Source organism: Podarcis liolepis (assembly GCF_965112155.1).
Source record: "Podarcis liolepis genome assembly, chromosome: 15".
Taxonomy (NCBI): Eukaryota; Metazoa; Chordata; class Lepidosauria; order Squamata; family Lacertidae; genus Podarcis; species Podarcis liolepis.
In genome coordinates this window covers 37,720,338-37,739,489 of record NC_139566.1, presented here as the reverse complement: position 1 = coordinate 37,739,489, position 19,152 = coordinate 37,720,338, and the positions used below count along the sequence as shown (strand labels likewise).

The window sequence follows — 19,152 nt, the reverse complement described above, 5'->3', positions numbered from 1 at the left end:
ATTGCTATTCAAACTGTGTTTGTGAATCCTGGGGGGTTACACAGCTCTCTGAAACCATGGTAGTAGTGAAGAAGTTTCCTTTTGCTATCATCTTCCTGGATGTACACTCATACCTCTTGTGAAGGTGACTGCCCAGTCTGTTTGGGCCTAGTCATTGTGTGTGAACCAGGGTTCACTGTAGGATACTTGCCAGAATCCTCTGCAAAGCTTAGGTGTTCCACAGTGGGCGAACCACTGACAGTGTTTGGGTGTCACAGTAAACCATGGGTTGTTGTGACACGAATGAGCCTTGGTGAGCTTTTTGTTCTCCTCCTAGACCGCAGGCTCAAGGAAGAATGTACAAGCTTTCAGTTCCATTTTTAATTAACCCTGTAGCTCATCATGTTGTCCATACTTAACAAACTGTGGCTATTTTTAACTTGGTTTCTTTGAACGAAGCCAGCTTCAAATGAAGCTAACCTGTTGGAGCAAGACATAGTTACAGTTAGCCACAGTTTGAAGTTTGGATGCAGTACTAAAGTGTGGTTAGTTGAAATTGGAAGCAAAAACTCACGGGCATGTTAGGAGAGTGACCGGGGAAGAGTGCAGAGATGTGAGACTTGCCTAGATTCACTTCCGTTACAACATAGCTCACCGCAATGCCAGAATTCAGGCAGTTCGCGGCTTGAACCTCCTTCAACCCATCCGATCCCTAGATTTGATTCCTAGGTGTCCCTTGTGAGGGGTGCAGGCCATGCTCCTTGCAGGATTCAATATACTTATGAAGCCTAAAGGTTGGGAGAAGGAGCTTCTCTTAGTTTTAGCCACTTTAGTGCCGAGAAAATATATTGTGTGTGTGAAACACAGGGATGCCGCTGGCAAATTGCATCCCTGGGTTTGAGATATCCTCCTATGCCGCCCCACTGTTGTGCCATCATCATGCTGCAAGTTTCATTTTCTTCACACAATTTCTGGTCTTAAACAGAGATAACCAAGCTTTTAATTTCACTGTGGGCGTTTGATTCAGCTTCTCAGTGCAGTGCCAGGCCAGGATGTTTGTGTTAACGTCAACATCGCTTTGTGAATGAGCCAGTGTGCTTATTTTACATACTATATTTATTTACATCCTGCATTTTTCCCAGACAGCGACTCAAGGCAGCTTACATATAAAATAGAAGCAGCCTAAAATGTAGAAAAAGCAGTCATTAAGAAGCAATTAAACAGTAATAGAATTAAAAGATATATATAAAACATGCAGATAATTACAATAAAATTTGCATCACCAGCCCTTTGCATGCATATAAGCTCTTTATATTCATTTAAGATTTAATGTAATTAGCACAATCTATACTTTTTATGCATCATTTCCTTCTGACCTCACAGCTTACAATTTCCTGCCCAGCAATTTCCATACGATTTCCATACAAACTTCTGCTTGTATGCCTGCATACCTGTTTGTATACCTGCATAACTGTGCGCACACAGATCATTCAGTAATCTTTCCTGCATTTGACTCTAGCCCATGGAAGCTGATGCCATTGTAGGTGCTTTAAGTTTTCAGGGTTGCAGCTAGTAGCTTGAAGCTTTATTGCTGCAATACTGTGTTTGAAGCTTAACATCTGTCTCACATGATTAAATCTCTCTATACACTTTATTTACTGGCCCAGTTTGCACATAGCAGTAAAACAAAGTTAATAGTTTCCTGCAAAATAAAAAAAATCCTTCCAGTAGCACCTTAAAGACCAACTAAGTTAGTTCTTGGTATGAGCTTTCGTGTGCATGCACACTTCTTCAGATACACTGAAACAGAAGTTGCCAGATCCTTCTATATAGTGAGAAGGTGGGGAGGGGTATTACTCAGAAGGGTGGTGGGATGAGATGAGCCTGTTGACGACTCTTAACGACTGCAATAGGTCTTACAGGAAAAGGCAAGGGGTGAGAAGGTGAAAAATGGCTAAGTCATGTATAATGAGATAAGAATCCAATGTCTCTGTTCAGACCAGGTCTCTCCATGGTTTTAAGTTTGGTAATGAGTTGCAATTCAGCAGCTTCTCTTTCCAGTCTATTTCTGAAATTCCTTTGTAGTAAAACAGCTACTTTGAGATCTTGTATAGAATGTCCTGGGAGATTGAAGTGTTCTCCTACTGGTTTCTCTGTTTTGTGATTTTTGATGTCTGATTTATGTCCTGCAAGCATGCCAGTCTTGGTCCCTCTGTTCCTCCCTGCTTGTACACTGAGCAAGCCAGCCACTATCCCCTAGGTTGGTGTTACTGGGGTGGGGGGCCTTGCCTCAAGACCCTGTGCTTTTTTCCTCCCCCAGCCCCACCCCAGGACCCTCATTTACATCACCATTCCCCTACAAGTGATGCAAACCTGCGTGGAGAAGGAGGGAGCCTCAACCTGGGGACGCTATTTTGGTGGCACCCCCTTGTCTCACGTAGCATGCCATTTCAAGCCTAAGATTTGCTGACACAGGTGAATGCCATTCTGAGGCGGGGAAGCCCGTGCTCTTGGCTTTGACCCAAAAGGGCGTGCTATTTTAATCAGATGGTGTGAAATAGCTCGTGCTCGCCTTCTCCCTTTGAATAAGCTGGCTTGCCTACCCATAACGCTTTGGGCGGCATGCTTTTGTTTTTAAACAAGGTGACTAGGAAACAACACTGTTCAGCAGAGACTGGAAATGTCAGATGAACTGGGTGTGGAACGGAGACAGCCTGTTTGTCAGCTCTTTTTGAGGGCTTCGACGTGACCCCTGGGTTTGCTGTGGGCTCTCCCTGTTTCTTGGCTGTGTAATACGCCTAGAAGCTGTATGAAGGAAGGGGTGGGGTAGGAGGGTGGGGAGCAGCAGATAAACAAAGCTATTTATGTCCTCTGCAGTGAGGATAATTAAATTAGGGTTGCAAGTAGGAGCTGAATACATATCACACAACCCAGAATGTGACGTCCAAGATCTATTTCAGATGTGTGTGGACAGGAATAAATTTCCTTGCACTTTAAGTCACTGGCCCAGTAAATCAGTTCTGACCACTTTGCTCCTTCCTGCTAGTACTTAGCCTGTTATCCAAACTGTTTAGAGCCAGTAAGCCATGAGCAGTCAATTAAGAACAAACCATGGTTTGTTGGGAGCCAAACCAAACCATGATCAAGTGGATTGGGATTAGTTTCTTGTGTGTGCTAGTAAAGAGGAGCAAAGTGGATAGCAAACTCAATATCAGCCGTTACCTATGTGCCTAGTGTTAATTTCATTTATAAATGCTTTTTAAATGAGAACTCCCAAAATGAATTACAATATAATAAAACTGTTACATTATATGAATCAGTTAAAACATTTGCACATATAAAAACCAACACTGAACCATTTATACAATGCCCTATTGCAAAACATCAGGATGGTGTATAGCAGGGGTCAGGAAACTTTTTCAGCAGGGGCCCGGTCCACTGTCCCTTAGACCTTGTGGGGGGCCGGACTGTATTTTGGAAAAAAATATGAACAAATTTCTATGCCCCACAAATAACCCAGAGATGCATTTTAAATAAAAGGACACATTCTACTCATGTAAAAACCGCTGATTCCCGGACCATCTGCAGGCCAGATTTAGGAGGCGATTGGGTCAGATCCGGCCCCCAGGCCTTAGTTTCCCTACCCATGGTGCACTGTACAGCAACATTTAAAAAAAAAATGCAGTACAGAATTATCTTTAAAAGGACTGGCCTCTCAAGAAAATTTTAAATAGCTGCATAGGCCTGATGTCTGGTTTAGAAAGATGTCTGGAAGTCAAAAGCGATGAAGCTTGCCAAATCTTTGCTATAGAGGAGGTGCAGCACCTTTTAGGGCTGGGAACATTAAATGCATGATGTCTGGTTTACTTATTTCATAAAATTTATATACAAACAAGCTTCAAAGCAGTTTACGAAAAGAATAAAGAAATAAAATTATTTGTAACAACTGTTTAAAACGTTCAAAAAACTAAAAATGGCAATGAAATAACGACACATCAGGATTCTAGATATCTGGGTATCCGAACAAAAATGTTTTTAGCAGGCGCTGAAAATGGTACAGTGGAGCTGCATTCCTGATAGCTATAGGCGAGGCGGACTTCCATAACACAGGGAACAACCGGTATTCTGGTCTCAAGTTGCACAAGGCTTTCTACACCAACACAGTTTAAAACAGCATAGCGCACACAGAGTCCGTTCAAATCCTATGCATGTTCCAACTGGGGAAAGGACCTAGATTTTGGCAGGTGCCAAAAAATGTTTACCATCGTGTACGAACGTCGTGTGCGAACCTGCTTGGGCTCAGGTTCAGGCATTGGTTTCACTGCATGGATGAAAAGTCCAAGTCTTCCTGTTTGGAATCCCAAGGGCTCCTATTCATCCACATTGGAAACTGTTAGCGGGACAGGATGCACAACATGTCTTGTGTTCTCTTGGGAAGGAAAAACTGCATTTGTGCCTTTTCATTGTGAGCCATTGTGGCTAGGTTTTGCAGAGAAGATAACAATCCGTGAAGCTACCGTCTTACACCAGTGCAGACTATTCGTCCCTCTAGCCAGCCTTCCAAATGTTGGTGGATTCCCCATCAGCCCCAGCCAGCCAGCATGGGTGATGGTCAGAGATGATGGGAGTTGTAGTCCAACAACCCATGGTGCGCCCCACATGTTCCTCACCCCTGTCTTGCACCAGCCCTATAAGGCAGGCCAGGTATCCCTAAACTATTTATTGGTGGCTTGCATACAGCTACCAGAGAACTTGAGCAGGGGTAGAAATTTGAACTGAAGGCTTCCTGGTTTTGCATCTCGTGATCTTAATATATTTATGGTCTTGGAGAGGACAGGAGAGGGTGAGATTATTACCGGCTTTCAACTATTTTCACTGAAAGGAGCATCCTCATTCGGAGGCGGTGTGCTTCTGCAATACATAATGCTGGGGTTCCATGCCCTGTTTGTGAAAGCAAGTAATGCATCATCAACAAAAGGACCAGGCAGCTAGCGATGCAAAAGACCGTTTTTGTCTGCCACTCACAGTAAACCAGGGACTGGGGGCCTTTCATACATGCTTGGACTTCTACAAGCCCCAGCCAGTGTGGTCAGTGGTCAAGGATGATGGGAGCTGGGCTCTAGCAGCCTATGGAGGTTACTAGTTTTCCAATCCTGCAGTATTTGAGCTAGGTGGAGAAATAGCCTGAGTTGTGAAAAATGCAGCTTCTGTGTTCCTGCAATGTTGGGACTTGATGGGATTTTTTTACCTGATTTGGGAGACAGGTCTTAATCCCTCTGCCTTACCACCTGGGGTGTTTTGATGCAGCTGTCCTTAAGGAGGACCACACAGCATTCAAAGTGCCCAGCACTTCCTGTCCTGACATTCCACGTGCCTCCAGCACTGCTTCTCACGTGAACATCCCAGCCAGCCAAGCTGGAAAATTCCTGTTTGTTGACCCGCCCGGATCAGACGTTACTTGCAGCTGCTGTTGCTTTATGATTTCTAGGAAGTGACTGTAAGAGAGGGCTGTGGATTTCGTAGAAAACCTAGATCATTTTTCAGAAGGTGCCCCTGCACAACAGCTCCTGTTTTGCACTGGGCAAGAGAGCTCTAAGGAATGTCCTGTAGTTTTCCATACTAGCCCTTTTCTTTCTTTCTTTCTTTCTTTCTTTCTTTCTTTCTTTCTTTCTTTCTTTCTTTCTTTCTTTCTTTCTTTCTTTCTTTCTTCCTTCCTTCCTTCCTTCCTTCCTTCCTTCCTTCCCTCCCTCCCTCCCTCCCTCCCTCCCTCCCTCTCGCATGTGTGCCCCCACCTTCGGTTTTACTGTTTTCCCCAGCATTGGAATTCAGCAGAAAGTTGATAGAGAGAGAGAGAGCAGTTTGGAAATGCTTCCCAAATATTAGCCCCTAGCACACAGTTGTTTACTTAGACATTTCTGAGTAGGCATCGATGTGGGGAGAGAGGGCAAGCCTGCAAAGGTAGCGTTAGTTTTAAAGATCTGGGATGTTTGCCGTGAATATGCCATTACCTGACCTGACCTCTCCAAGCAAACCTGACAGGCGGCAGGCACCAAGTTGTGTACACAGCAAATGCCAAGACGGCCTGGTTTCGCCTGTGCAAGAATTTTAAAACTGCTCTGCCAGGTTTTTCCTTCCTCTGCCCCCTCCCTTCTCTCTTCTGAATGTGTCTCTGCCTGGTATATATTACCAGGATTGGCGGGTGTGTGTGTGTGTGTGTGTGTGTGTGATCATTTTTGCTTTTTTCAAATTGCTGCTTCAAGTGTTGTGAAAAAGAAAATGGGGGACACTTTGTGTTGAAATTGAACATGTTGGAAAGAAGGTTAGATGAAAACCTTCTCCTTGCAAAGCTAGTTTTTTGTGTGTGCAAGGAACAAGTTCTGTTCACTGCAGGGAAGCTTAAGGTAGTTTGGTACCTGAATTGGAAAAGTACCTGTGGTTTCCAGTAGGGAAGGGTTAGCCAATGTGGTGCCTCCAGATGATGTTGGATTCCATCTCCCATCTCCCCCAGCCAGCATAGCTAATGGAGTAAAAATGGCATTTTCCCTCAAGTTAGGTGACGGAGTAGCTTCTCTTCCATTTAGTTTCTCTACGGACAGCACTGAGCGAGATCCAGCCAACAAGGTTGTTGGATCCATCCCCACAGCAGGATAGAATATCAGGTTTTCTATGCCTTATGGATAGAGCCCAAGTGCTTTTTCTTGAGATTATTAAGCAGTTGTAAAAGCTAATGCTTCCATTAAGCTTTTGGCTAAACTGGTTTCTCCTCACCCCATCTGGTTGCCTTTGATTTTCCCGTTTTTAATTAGCATCTGTCATTTGTGTGTTGTTTTATGACCATTCATTGTACTGCGTTTGATCTTGTAAAATACTTTGAATCTCTAGTAGGAATAGTATAAAAGTAGCTTTTTTAAAAAAATAAAAACAACAACAACAACCACCACCTGTGTGGCACAATATAAGATTTCTTTCTTTTTTCTTTTTAAGCATTCCAAGGGAGACATCAGCCCACTTGAGGCAGCTGCTGCTAGGACTCTTGCAACGGAACCACAAGGACCGCATGGACTTTGGTAAGGAATTTTGCCTTCTGAGACACTTCGTAATCAAGCCAGACCAGAACCACACCAAAGAAAGAGATGCCCTTTAATAAAATTGACTCTGCCCTTACACTTCAGACACACCGACTTTCACACTTTGGCTGTGCCCCCAGAGGGTTGACAATAGCTCAGTGCACCCCTTTGCTTGAAGGAGGTTTGTGGACATTGTTTTAAGGTATCAGCATCTCGCATGGCAAAGTTTTGCTGATTGTTCTCTTCATTCAAGTTTGATTCAAGCCCCTCCCCTCCCCCAGCACCACTGATCCTTTGCAGACATCATGCTGTCAACCCCGGCTTAATCCTAATTGGTTTGCCGTCTGTTATTCTTTCCGATTATGTTTGTCAATGAAACTGGGCTTTAGAGAACATCCCCAAGCAGCTGGCCAAATCAAGGCCAGGGATTAACTGATCCCAGTTTTAATTGTACATTTATAGATGAAGCATGGCCGGATTTAGCAAAACCATTGTGATTTATTTATTTTTGAGGGGGGTGGGGTGGATATGGTCATTGTACTTTAAACTAATAGGGTGACCTAATAATGCCATTTTGTTGGGCGGTGGTAAGCTTCTGTCAACTAGCTGTCTGTGGTTTTTCCCAGGTGGCTGTAGGATGCCTCAAAGCAAGACACTCTGTGGTCTTGGAGGAGTAAAGACATGCCACTCCTGAATGTTGGTGCTGTCTTGCATTTAAGCCTTCCTTCGCCAACCTTGGGTCCACAGCTGAAGTTGGACTACAGCATCCACCATCCCTGACCATGGGCCATGCTTGCTGTGGCTGATGACAACTGTAGTCCAATCACATCCAGGGACCCAAGGCTGGGGGAGGCTGAATTAAGGTCTAGCCTGGTAGCCACAGGCAAGAAGGAACTGCATGCAGGCTAGAGGAGAAATACTGTGTTCAGTCCTCCCCAGATCAAGGTTGGAACCACAGTAAAGGGCAATAGGTTAAAAATCTCCTGTTCTCAAGGCCTCTGTCCTGTACCTGATAGCTTGGCTCTTGAAGAAGATTGCCAGGACTGTTTTAAATGCTCTCAAGCTAGACTTGGCACATTACCCAAGAGCTTTTTGAGGGCTCAAAAGCAGGATACAAATCCTGCTTAAACAAGTAAGATCATTAAACATTGTTTGGTTTATGTTTTTTTGTTTTTTTTTTTGCATGATTGAACTTGAACTTTGTAAAACATCGATATTGACATTTTCTTTCTCTTTCTTTCTTCAGATGAATTTTTCCACCACCCTTTCTTGGATGCAAGTGCCTCTATGAAAAAATGTAAGTTTGTTTCGTTATCTCATTCTCTTTTTTGTAATATATACACGGACCTGCGCTGTAGATTTCAGCTTGCACTGTGCAAGCTTAGAAGCACATTATTGGTGGTTCTCTCTTAGGCTCATTCAGGTGTGAGAAGATGTGGCAGAACTTCCACAGCCCGACCATTCCATTCTGTAGATGACTTGGCTTTCTCTGTGCTAGAAGGCTGCCTCTCTTGAGAAGCAAATTGCACCTCCCAAGTCAAGTTACTAATAAACTTGACTAGGTGCTGACAAAATCTCAGCCTTCTAAAAACTGTGGGAGTAGCTTAGTTTTTTGGAGGGTGGGGTTTTTGTTACACTTCAAGACCCTCTTTCGAGGGACAAAATTACATGTAAGTATCCTTTCAACTGTGATAGCCAGCGAGTCGGTGAGACTAAAGCATCTTTATAAATTGACACATATCATCTCTTGCAGTGCTTCAGAAACTGGCAGTTTTAATCATGTAGCTGAAATATGTAAATCCAATTCCCTTTGGCATTTTTAAAAGATATGTAATCACTGCATAGGAACAATGTTTTGGCATTGAGTTTGTCACATTAATTCTGTCTGGGGTTTTTTTACGATGATAAAGGGAGTCATGTCATCATGACTTTGTCTGGCCGCTTTAGATTTAATCTTTATAATGGTGGTTTCTGCTTTTTGTTGAGCTCATTTTTGTGCCTGAAGTAATGGGCTGTAGCATACACTGAAACAGGACAGCAATCCATTGACTTATGAGGTCTAAGGGATGGAGAATTTTGGAGGGGTGGAAAGTGGAACAGTTCCAGAACTGAAAGTAAATAGAGGCTTTCTTACATGTTGAGGACACATCTAAATGACACCTGAGAAGTTTCTTCTTAGGAGAGAGATGAAAAATTAAGAATTTACCAAAGAACACATGCTATGACTTTTGCGGTAGAATAGATGCTTTGTATGCAAAAGGTCAAGGTTGAGTTTCCCACATGTTATCACTGAAAGAATCTTAGGGCACAAATCTGGGAGTCCTTGGAAAGCCACTACCACTTTGAGAAGAAGCAGTATTTAGCTAGCCCCAACCAGATGTCCTCCAGTTGTCTCAGAACTATAACTGTTGGCAATCGTGGGTCTAGATGGGGCTCATGGGAGCTATATTCCAAAGCATGTGGAGGGTACCAGGTTGGGGAAGAGGGGCTTGATGAACCAGTAATCTGACTCTGTGTATAAAGTGGCTTTGTACAGTGAATTTCAGAACTTAAATCAGGCATGGGGTATGCTATAGCATAATCCATCTGCAACAGGATTAGTTCAAGGGTGGAGCTAGACATTATCTCGGCAAAAATGTGGGTTCTGACATAATAGGAATGTGTGGGGTGAGAACCACGTGCAAGACTGGGTCAATGGGGGCTGGGTGCTTTTACTTTTCCAATTCTCACCTGACAAAGTGCCCCTTCACTGGAGCGGGTTTACCAAATAGTGTTTTTGGAACTACGTAGTGATAGTTGTAGCCTGTGTGTGTGTGTGTGTATGTGTGTGAGAGAGAGAGAAAGAGAGAGAAAGAGTGTGAGTGCAATTATCATGGATCAATTCTCTTATCAAGTCAGCCAGTCAGCAAACGATGGGAGACACTGGGAACTTCTACATTCTGCTTTAAACCTGTCTTAAGCCTGCCACAAAGTGTCCTAACATTGGATGCCTGTAGGGAAACCTAAGCCTTGGGTCACCATTGCTTCAAAGCAGGAGAGTTATGATTTCATTCCCTGATCGTAATTTTAAATAATACAATCCCCCCTCCCTTAACTATACTTAGGTGTCACTCCCACGGGCAGAAAAATATTCTCCTGGTTTAGGGGCGCTTCCAAGCCCTCCCGGTCCTTACCTACAACCGCAGTGTCACCCTGGGGGGAAGGCCACCGTCGAAACCGGAAAGCGTTTTCCCGACTCAAGGGCACTTACAGACCTGCAGACTTCCCTGCTCCCACCACGGTGCCCCAGTGGAGAAACATTTCTACGAAATCTGAGCCCCTTGCCAACCAGGAAGGATCTTCTGCGCCCCAGGCAGCCTGGCAGCCACCGCGAACAGTACCGCCATCGGCTCCGGCATTATGGAAGCCGAGCTGCAGCCCGCGGGGATTCCCGCAGAAGCAAGAAAGGATTTTCTTGACTTGGCCTCCGTTTCCTTCACTGCCAGCCTCCTCACAACCGCTGCGTGGGGTGACCCCGCCAAAACGGCCAAGCCAAGAGAGGCAGAGAAGAGCTCCCATCTTCCGGCCACTGTCTCCTGCATCGTCCAGCCCACTGCCTTGGGACACTGGTCCCATGAGACGCCCATGCCAACAGGCGCTTGCACGCCCCGGGTCACGGCACAGCTACATCTGGGTGTGAATCGGGAAGAAAGCTCATCAGGTCACAGCCTTCAGCCAGAAAAGAAAACTATGCTGCACAACCAAACTGAGAAGAGAAGCTCGAGTTTTTCATCTTTTGGTGCTTGGTATACGAGAGGGCTTTTGTCCAGAGGCTTGTAATCATGTACTTCAGTCCTAATACTTGTCTGTAGGGGCCCCAGGCCCAGTTCATAAAGAATAGTAATATGGTAGTCAGTCGAATAACAGAAGGCAGCTGATCATGTGACTCCAGCAGTTGTGTCCAAGTTATTCATGCTTAGGGTAGACATGACTAACTTAAGGTCCATTAATTTCAGTGGGTCCACTCTAAAAGTTAGTTGGATGTAACCCACATTCCCCCATTCCCTCATCATCACACCTGGACAGGCCCTCCAAAGATTTGTGGTGTTAGGTTTGAAAGGCTCCAGATCCATGTGGCGAGTGACTCTTGTGTGGTGAGTGGCTGCCAGGTTGATGCTTGTGTGTGTGCATTAATCAGGACTCTCGAGAGAAGAACCAGAAAGCTGAAGGTGCCTAGAGATCTCAGTGTTTAGGGGAACCATTTTGAGGAAAGAGGTGGCTTCTTCATCCTCTGATTTCTTGTTACCTGTGCTGTGATGGATAAATGACAGGAGCAGCTTGCTTGTGCTTCTTTTAAGAGTCTTATTCATACGATTCCCTGAGCACTTGCTTTATCTGTGGCTATTTGCCTGGTCTCCTGGTGATGTTATTGGAAGACACCGTAACTCAGTTAGTGCACAGTGCGGACAGCCCTCTAGTCAGAAGGGTGTCAGGACAGGAAAATATCTCTGTGAGACCTTGGAGAGATATTTGTCAGGATAGATGCAATGGAGCTGGGTGAAACCAATGAGCTTGGCAACAGAGAATGTATTGTGTTGATCATGGTACCTTCTACCAAGATATGGTCAGTAGTTTCTGCCTCATACAATTCTCTCTTTCCTTGATTTTTTTTTTAATCTTCCTTGGCCTGCCCAATAATGAAACTGGGCATGGTGCAAGTTCTTTATCTTTTCTCAGCACCACCGAGTCCTTTTGGATGCCTTCATTCTGTTAACTGGAAACTTGTTTTCTATATGTTCGTTCCAGTTTTATTTATTTATAGCCTATTTATATGCTTTGTTCCTATTTTTTTCTATTTATATATATATATCTGTAAAGTGAGACATCTGTATTTCTGAATTATGAAAAATAAATATTTTTCTAAAAACGAAACTGTATAACTTGGGCAGAAGTGTTTGTGTTTTGCCATAAAAGTTGCTTAGTGGATTTCCTCCCCCCCCCCCATTTAATGATAACTAATGATATTGCATGGCAACAATAACCTGTGTGGGGTCATATTGGTGGTACCGGCAGTGGTAAGGCTAGAGCTGCAGCTCAGTTAAAGAAGTGCCAGTTGCTAAATCATGACAGTTTTAATTCAGTTTTATCAGTTAATCTATTGGGCAAAAACAGTTTCTAAAGCTCTTGGCATGTTTCCTTTGTGTTCAGATGTATTGTAGCAGGCATCATCCTACAGCAAGGGTCGGGGATGCTACAGCCCTTTTTATGAATGCTGGACTACAACTCCCACCATCCTTGATCATTGACTATGCTGGCTGAGGCTGATGGGAGTTGGAGTCCCACAAACCTATGGAGGAACTCAGGTTCCCCGCCATTGTTGCTAGAAGTGTTCCCTACCATGTGTAAATAATGCCTCTTCTGTGATGATGCCTTCTATAAGTAGCGAGACTGCCTCTTTTAAGATAGTTCTTTCCACTTGCAGTTGTTTTTAAATAAACTCCTTTATATTAAAAAAAAAACAACCTGCACTGCTGATATAATATTTAGCACTGTGTTAGTGGATTTAAAAGTTCTTAAATCAAATAGAGTGGTACCTCGGGTTACATACGCTTCAGGTTACAGATGCTTCAGATTACAGACACTTCAGGTTACAGACTCTGCTAACCCAGAAATAGTACTTCGGGTTAAGAACTTTGCTTCAGGATGAGAACAGAAATTGTGCTCCGGCAGCGGGAGGCCCCATTAGCTAAAGTGGTACTTCAGGTTAAGAACAGATTCAGGTTAAGAATGGACCTTGGAATTGATTAGAACCCCTTTAAAATACCTCTGTGTGTGTGTGTCCCCCACAAATCCCACCCCACTATCACTTTATAAATTCACCAATGTAATTGTTGCTTAATGCAGAGCCCTTCACTAGGCAAGAACCACCGCAGCTCAACAATTCAGCTGTGGTGTTGTTCATCTAAGGAAGATTTCTCCCCCAAGTGAGCTGTGCTGCATTTTTAGAACAGACTGTGGTGGAGAGAGCTGGGACCTAATCTTTCTCAATTAAGCAAGGACTTGGAGACTCAGCAGGCCTCCTTTTGCGAGGAGAGGAATTATATAGGTAATCTGAAGATTTGTGGGTGGAGACACCTAATTCAAGTTTAATATCACTGTCTCTCCAGGCTCAAGGTGAAATAATCAGGTTGGTGGAGCTAGTTTCTTTTACAGGATGCCAGATCTTCACCTAGAGACCTTTTAAAGCGCTTTAAGGAATCAAGGCAGGAGACACCAGCTATCCCCTCTGTCTCATTGCTCCACCGATCCCTTTGCCCCTCTCTTCCCACACCTGCTTGGGGGCAAAAATAATAATCTTGTTCATCTCCTGTTCCACATGCTACTTCCTTTGATTCACCAGACTCATTCCTGTTCTGCCCAGACTCTTGCTTTTGCTGAGTCCTACTTTTTGCCTCTTGCTTGGCACTAAACGCCCTGGATTACTTTCTTCAGCCTGGCAGAGGATTTTCCTTTGTGATCATCTGCAGTGGTGCAGAGTCATATGCAACATGAATCCTCCAGTCCTAGGGAACCCTGGCAGGGGTCGAGTGTGTGTGAGCTCCTGCAGTTGTGCTTGTGAATGGCCCCTGCCCGGAGGAATATGTAACCCTGCTCATTTATACAAAAGCAGTTCCCTGGATGGTGCCCCATCTATATCCATATATACCTGCAGTGTAAATAGTTTGGCAGTTGTAATGAGCCATTTGTAAATGCTGTGTGGATTTGTGAGTCCTGGCTGAGATACCAGCAAGTCTATGCTGAATTCCCCTTAAGATTTGGGTGGGAATAGCAAGATCATTTTTGTATAGACGTGGTTCGTCATGCACTCTCAGTGCTGCAGTTTGTGTAGCAGAGTGCTTGGGCCTCCATTGCTCCATCATGTACACACAATGAGGCAAGCGCTCCGTATGCAATCATGCAAGTATGAAATCTTCAAACACTTGGTTCCCCACCACCACACATGGGTGTCACTGAAAGCAGAAGTTCTTTCCACCACATAGGAAGGAACTTACCCTATTAGCTATTTTGGCCATCTAGCCTTAAGACTGTCTGTTTGGTCCAGCAGTGACTTTGTAGAACCTCCAGAGGAGGCTGTTCTCATCACCCAGTACCTCATATTGTTTTAACTAGCGATTTCGGGGACTGGAGCATGAGCTCTACCTCTAAGCTCTGGCCCCCTCCCCTGTTCTCTTCTTTTAATTTTTTAAAAAATAATTTTCCATTTCAAATTTTCACATTCAAGCCAAAAGATAACCATACGATAGTCATTGACTTCCCTTCCCCGCCCCCCTTCCATGGTTCATTTTAGTTACCCATTGCTACTGCATATCCTGATTAATCCCTCTTTCCCTTTCTGAGCATATATCATCCAGGCTTGCATAGACAAAAATCCTGCTTTGTTTTCTCCTTCCCTTGCAGTGTACAAATAATTCCCTCCCTCTTTTTATTATTGGGTTATCCCATTGGTTTCCTCACACCAATCCAACCAGTGCCTTACCTCAGAATGGTGCTTGTCTGCCAAAATATGCTAAGCAAGCGCAGGCAGTCAAAACATGGTTTCACAGGGCAAGTGAACACCTGGCTGTTAAAACATCACCAATATGATGTCATTTTATGGTAGTCCCCAGGGATGTTTTCATTAATTAAATATGTTTTGACTTTACTGAGAACATTTTTCTTCTGTGTGCAACCACCATCGTCTTAGCCTTCTAGTTATCAGCTGGAGAAAAGTACATCATCTCATTCTTTTGGAGTAATAGAAGCGATAGCTGGACAGTAATTTTCCTGTTGCTGTTGTACAGAGAGAGAGAAAACAGCTGCAGCTGGGGTGTGTTAATTAATTACAGCTTTACACCCTTCAAAATTAATTATAGCCTTCCACCCTTCAAAACAAATAGCAATGCTTTAAAACGTTTTTCACACATGATGTGAAAATTCAGAATCAATCAGTTTCACTGTGCTCCAGCGCTCAGTTTTCTTTATATTTTCTCTCGCGCTTTATTTATTTAATTGAAAGTATTCCAGTTCTGTTTTTCTGCATCAATGTGAGCTACTCAAGGCAGCTCAGAAATTATTTTAAAAACAAACAAACAAACCATCATTGAATGCCTACAAAACCCAACCCAACCCAACACAAAACACAGAAACACAAAACAATAATAAATTCTTCAAATTGTGTGAAGAACCAGACACAGTGCTTGAGATACCTCTGAAATGTCTGATAATGGTAGGAAGCCTGCCAAACAATATCTGTCTATCTTTTCCCCACCCTCTCTTTTGCTTGGAATGTCATTCGAGGAAGCCATACCGATAGCTCTAGGGCAGGGATGGAGAACTTCACCACAGTTCTCCATGTGCTGGTAACTTCATGGGTGGATACCTGCAATGCTCTCCATGTGGATCTACCTTGGGGCTGACCCAGAGGGAGCAGGTGGGGCAGGACACCATAGCCAGGCTGCTTGTGAAGGCAAGCTGCCACCAGGATGCAGCACCTCAAAGGCTGCAGGATTTGGACTGTTTGCCCGTCCTCTACTGGGCCAAGTTCAAACATTTTGGCACTAAGACTCTAAACAGCTCAGGATCAGATTTCTTAAGAGACCAGCTTATCCACCACTGCAGTTTATGGAAGAGCTTCTCCTCCAACTTCCAAAAAAATTGGAAGCTCGCTCTGCAGTAACTTGGAGAAGTGCTTTTATTGTTGCTGCCCTTGTTCTGTGGAACAGCATTCCTGCTGAGATACAACAGATGCCCATTATCTGCCCTTTCTGGAAGCTACCGAAGGCATTTTTTATTCCAACAGCTTTCCCAACAGCATGACTAGGTTTCTGCCATTGGTATATTTGGTGTTGTTCAGAAATTTATCTGCTGCTGTTTATTTATTTTTTGGTGGTGTTTAACTGTTTTCAGCTGGTTCTGCTGCATTTGGTACATTGCCTTGAGGCATGAGTGTAAGGTGATCGATAAATTAGAATAAGTTGTGACCCTCTAGATATTGCTGGACTCCAGCTCCCAGTGGTTGGGAGCAATGGGGATTTGAGTCCCAACAAGATCTGGAGGACTCCAGATTATCTGGGTAAGGAATTCCAAAGGGCATTTAGGGAAGGCTCTGTCAAGTGTACTTGACCACTGTCTGCATTATTTTGGACCCTGCGCTTTGGCTCGGAGGACTTTCGGAGCGGCTTCCAATTAAAAACCGCCAACCACATCCTAAAAAATACTTAAAGCAACAACACCACAAGAATCTGCGCATGAGGACGGAGAAAGGACTCCTGGTTTTTTAAGAAATATATTAGACCTGAGTCATGCCACTGTTGTGGTGCTGCAACAAAAAAAGTTGTTTGCGTTCTAGAAGGCAGACAGCAGGTTGGGCCTATCTTGTGCCCTCCGAACGATGTTGGCCTGCACTCCCCCCCCCAACCATTGGCCATGCTAGCTGGGGCTGATGGGAGCTGGGAGTCCACCGTCTGCATTGACTACCCCGACAGAGACCAAAGGCATTTAGAAGCCAGAAAATGGCGCCTCAGACTTCAGAATCTGCTGCGGGGTGAAATAAACGACAGCTTCACAGACGGGGGGCAAGCGAAAGAGCACCTGCCACATTCAGTTGCACTGAATGCCAACTTGTTTCTCCCTCCCCCCTCCCCTGCCTCAGTTCAGTGACGTCGCCTGGCACCTGAGATAAATCCGTTAGCGTGAGGAAGCCAAGAAAGCTGTTCTAATCCCACTGTTGACAACCTAGAAAGCATGACCTTTCTTTCTTCTCTCCCCTCCCCCTGCCCTCTTCAGCTGCTTCTGTGCCAATGCCTTCTTATCCGAGCTCTGGGTCTGGGAGTTCGTCCAGCAGCTCTTCCACGTCCCATCTCGCATCTCCTCCCGTAAGTACAATGCACGCCTCTTAAGCGCTGTTGGTTTTCCTCCTCCCTCTTGTTTGCCACTGGGTCGTTCTGGTGGCTGCTGACTACGTCTTCCTCTGGGTGCCCACCACACCGCCAGTCCACCGTGCAGGGTGGCATTTTCAAGGGAGAGAACCACCTTAAGCTGTGTGTGGCAGATCCCAAGTCAGCCCACGTAAGAAGCACTCAGATCGAAGGCTCGTCTAGTCTAGCATCCTGCCTCCTCACAATGACCAGTCCACAAACAGGGTATGAGCACAGCAGCTTTCTGCCCACTTGGCGCCCCCAGCAGTCTGTATTCAGATGCAGGCTGCCTCTGGATCCTGGAGGCAGCATATGGGTAGCCTTATCCTCTATGAATGTGTCTAATCCCCTTTTAAAGCCACCTTAGTTCGTGGACTTTATCACATCTTATGGAAGTAGATTCCACAATATAACTGTGCGCTTGTGGGGGGAGGAGGAAGAGCCCGTCCTCTCTGTCTCTTTGGTCTGCCCTGAATCTTGCTCTATTCGGTTTCATTGGGTGAACCTGGGTTCTGGAGAGAGGAAAAACTAGTTCGCTTAATCCATTTTCTCTGTATTGTGCATCAGTTTCTAAACCTCTATCATGTCCTCCCTTGCTCACTTCAAAAACAAACCCAAAAACTCCTCCTAAGGGAGTTATTGCACCTCTTCTGTAGCTTTTCCAGCTCTACAGTATCCTTTGCTTGAGATACAGTGAGCAGAACCATGTGCACTATATTCTAATTGCGGTTGTACCATTGGTTTCATGGCACCCTCCACCCAAAGGGGCTTAGTGTGTAGGGAATAAAGGAACAATGAGTGACCCCAACTCAGAATATGGCTCTCATTTCCACCTGCAAATTTGAAGGTTTGTTCCTTCAACCCTCTAAATATCGTAAGAAAGCAGAGACTAAAAGCAAATTTGGTGGCAATTTTTGTATTGTCACAACATTGCTAGCCCCATAAGCGGGACTTCTGTAAGGTAACAATGGGATAACAGCCACCACATACTGGGGGACTTTCTGTGTCAAAGAACCGTCCCAATTCCCTGCCGACTGCACCACTCGATGGTTCTGGGGCCACTGAAATGGCATAGTTTTGTCTTGGGGCCTTTGGAGAACTGCCTTGAAAGAAGCAGCTGTTCCATAGACACCATGTGCTGGCAGAAACTCCTTTTCTGGGAGTGCTTTTTGGTGTGGAAGAGCCTGCAGAATGAGTTGCTTCCGAGGTTTGCGTTTTCACTCCTGTTTCTCCTTCCCCTTCCCTCGAACAGTCCCTTGGAGAGATGGCACATCTCCCTGAGAAGGTTTTAGCCTCTCCTACCCAGCCCGGCTTCCTTCATGGGTCGAAGGAGTCAGCTGGCGGCAGCAGCAAGAACTCCTCCTGCGACACCGATGACTTCGTCATGGTGCCAGCCCAGTTTGCAAGTAAGCAGTCTGGTTTCTTTTCGAAGCAGAGGCATGGCTGATGGTGTGGCGGAAGAGGTTGTGGGCATGCCTGAATGGCAGGAGACAGCAACCATAATCTCACGAGCCCTGCTGGTTGCCAGTTTGCATCTTGGCTGAAATCAATATGCTCACCTTAGTGTTTAAAGCCCTAAGAGACTTGGGCCCCAAATATCTGGAAAACCGCTCTCTGCTGTTGAGATCAGCAATGGCAGCCTTTTGAGTAGTTCCACCACTATCAGAAGCTCAGGGTGGCAGCAGCCCAGGAGAGGGCATTCTCTGTGGCAGCCACAAAGTTGGGGCATTCCCTCCCTACAGAGGGGCATCTGTGCCGTTTTTCTCATATGAGCCTTTACCCCGGTGTATGTTTTTAGGACCCGTCCTATTCTCGCGGTTGCGATTTGTTCTTAAGCTGTTTTTAATGTTGTATTTCAAATTGCTGTGACTTGCACTGGGACTTCGGGAGGTGAAGGGCGAGTAATATATCGTTATATTTAGGTACTCCTCTTCCGTGCTACAGCAGCGCATGAGAGACAGGAAGGAGCAGGGATGAGTGCAAGAGCTCTGCCCCTCCCCATGGGTCCTTCCTTCCATTGTTGTGCAGGGAGGGGTAACCCAAGCAGAGCAGGCAGCCTGGGACAGGCAGCTGCCCTCTAACTGCAGAAAGGGGGCAAACTAGCATGGTTAGCCCCACTCTCCCCTTTGCAAACAGATTTATTTGGGCAGATTAATGTCCAGATAGCGTTG

At 45.0% G+C, this 19,152-nt stretch overlaps 1 protein-coding gene across 1 annotated transcript in view; it reads left to right on the top strand.

Annotated features, from left to right (window-relative positions):
• The window catches only part of ULK1 (unc-51 like autophagy activating kinase 1), a 115,157-nt gene that overhangs the window by 63,264 nt on the left and 32,741 nt on the right, over positions 1 to 19,152 (top strand). Inside the window, exons 10-13 of the mRNA XM_083476420.1 lie at positions 6,964 to 7,046; positions 8,293 to 8,343; positions 16,851 to 16,939; positions 18,234 to 18,387. Of these exons, the coding sequence (XP_083332546.1) occupies positions 6,964 to 7,046; positions 8,293 to 8,343; positions 16,851 to 16,939; positions 18,234 to 18,387 (377 nt within the window). The remainder of the gene's footprint in view (positions 1 to 6,963; positions 7,047 to 8,292; positions 8,344 to 16,850; positions 16,940 to 18,233; positions 18,388 to 19,152) is intronic.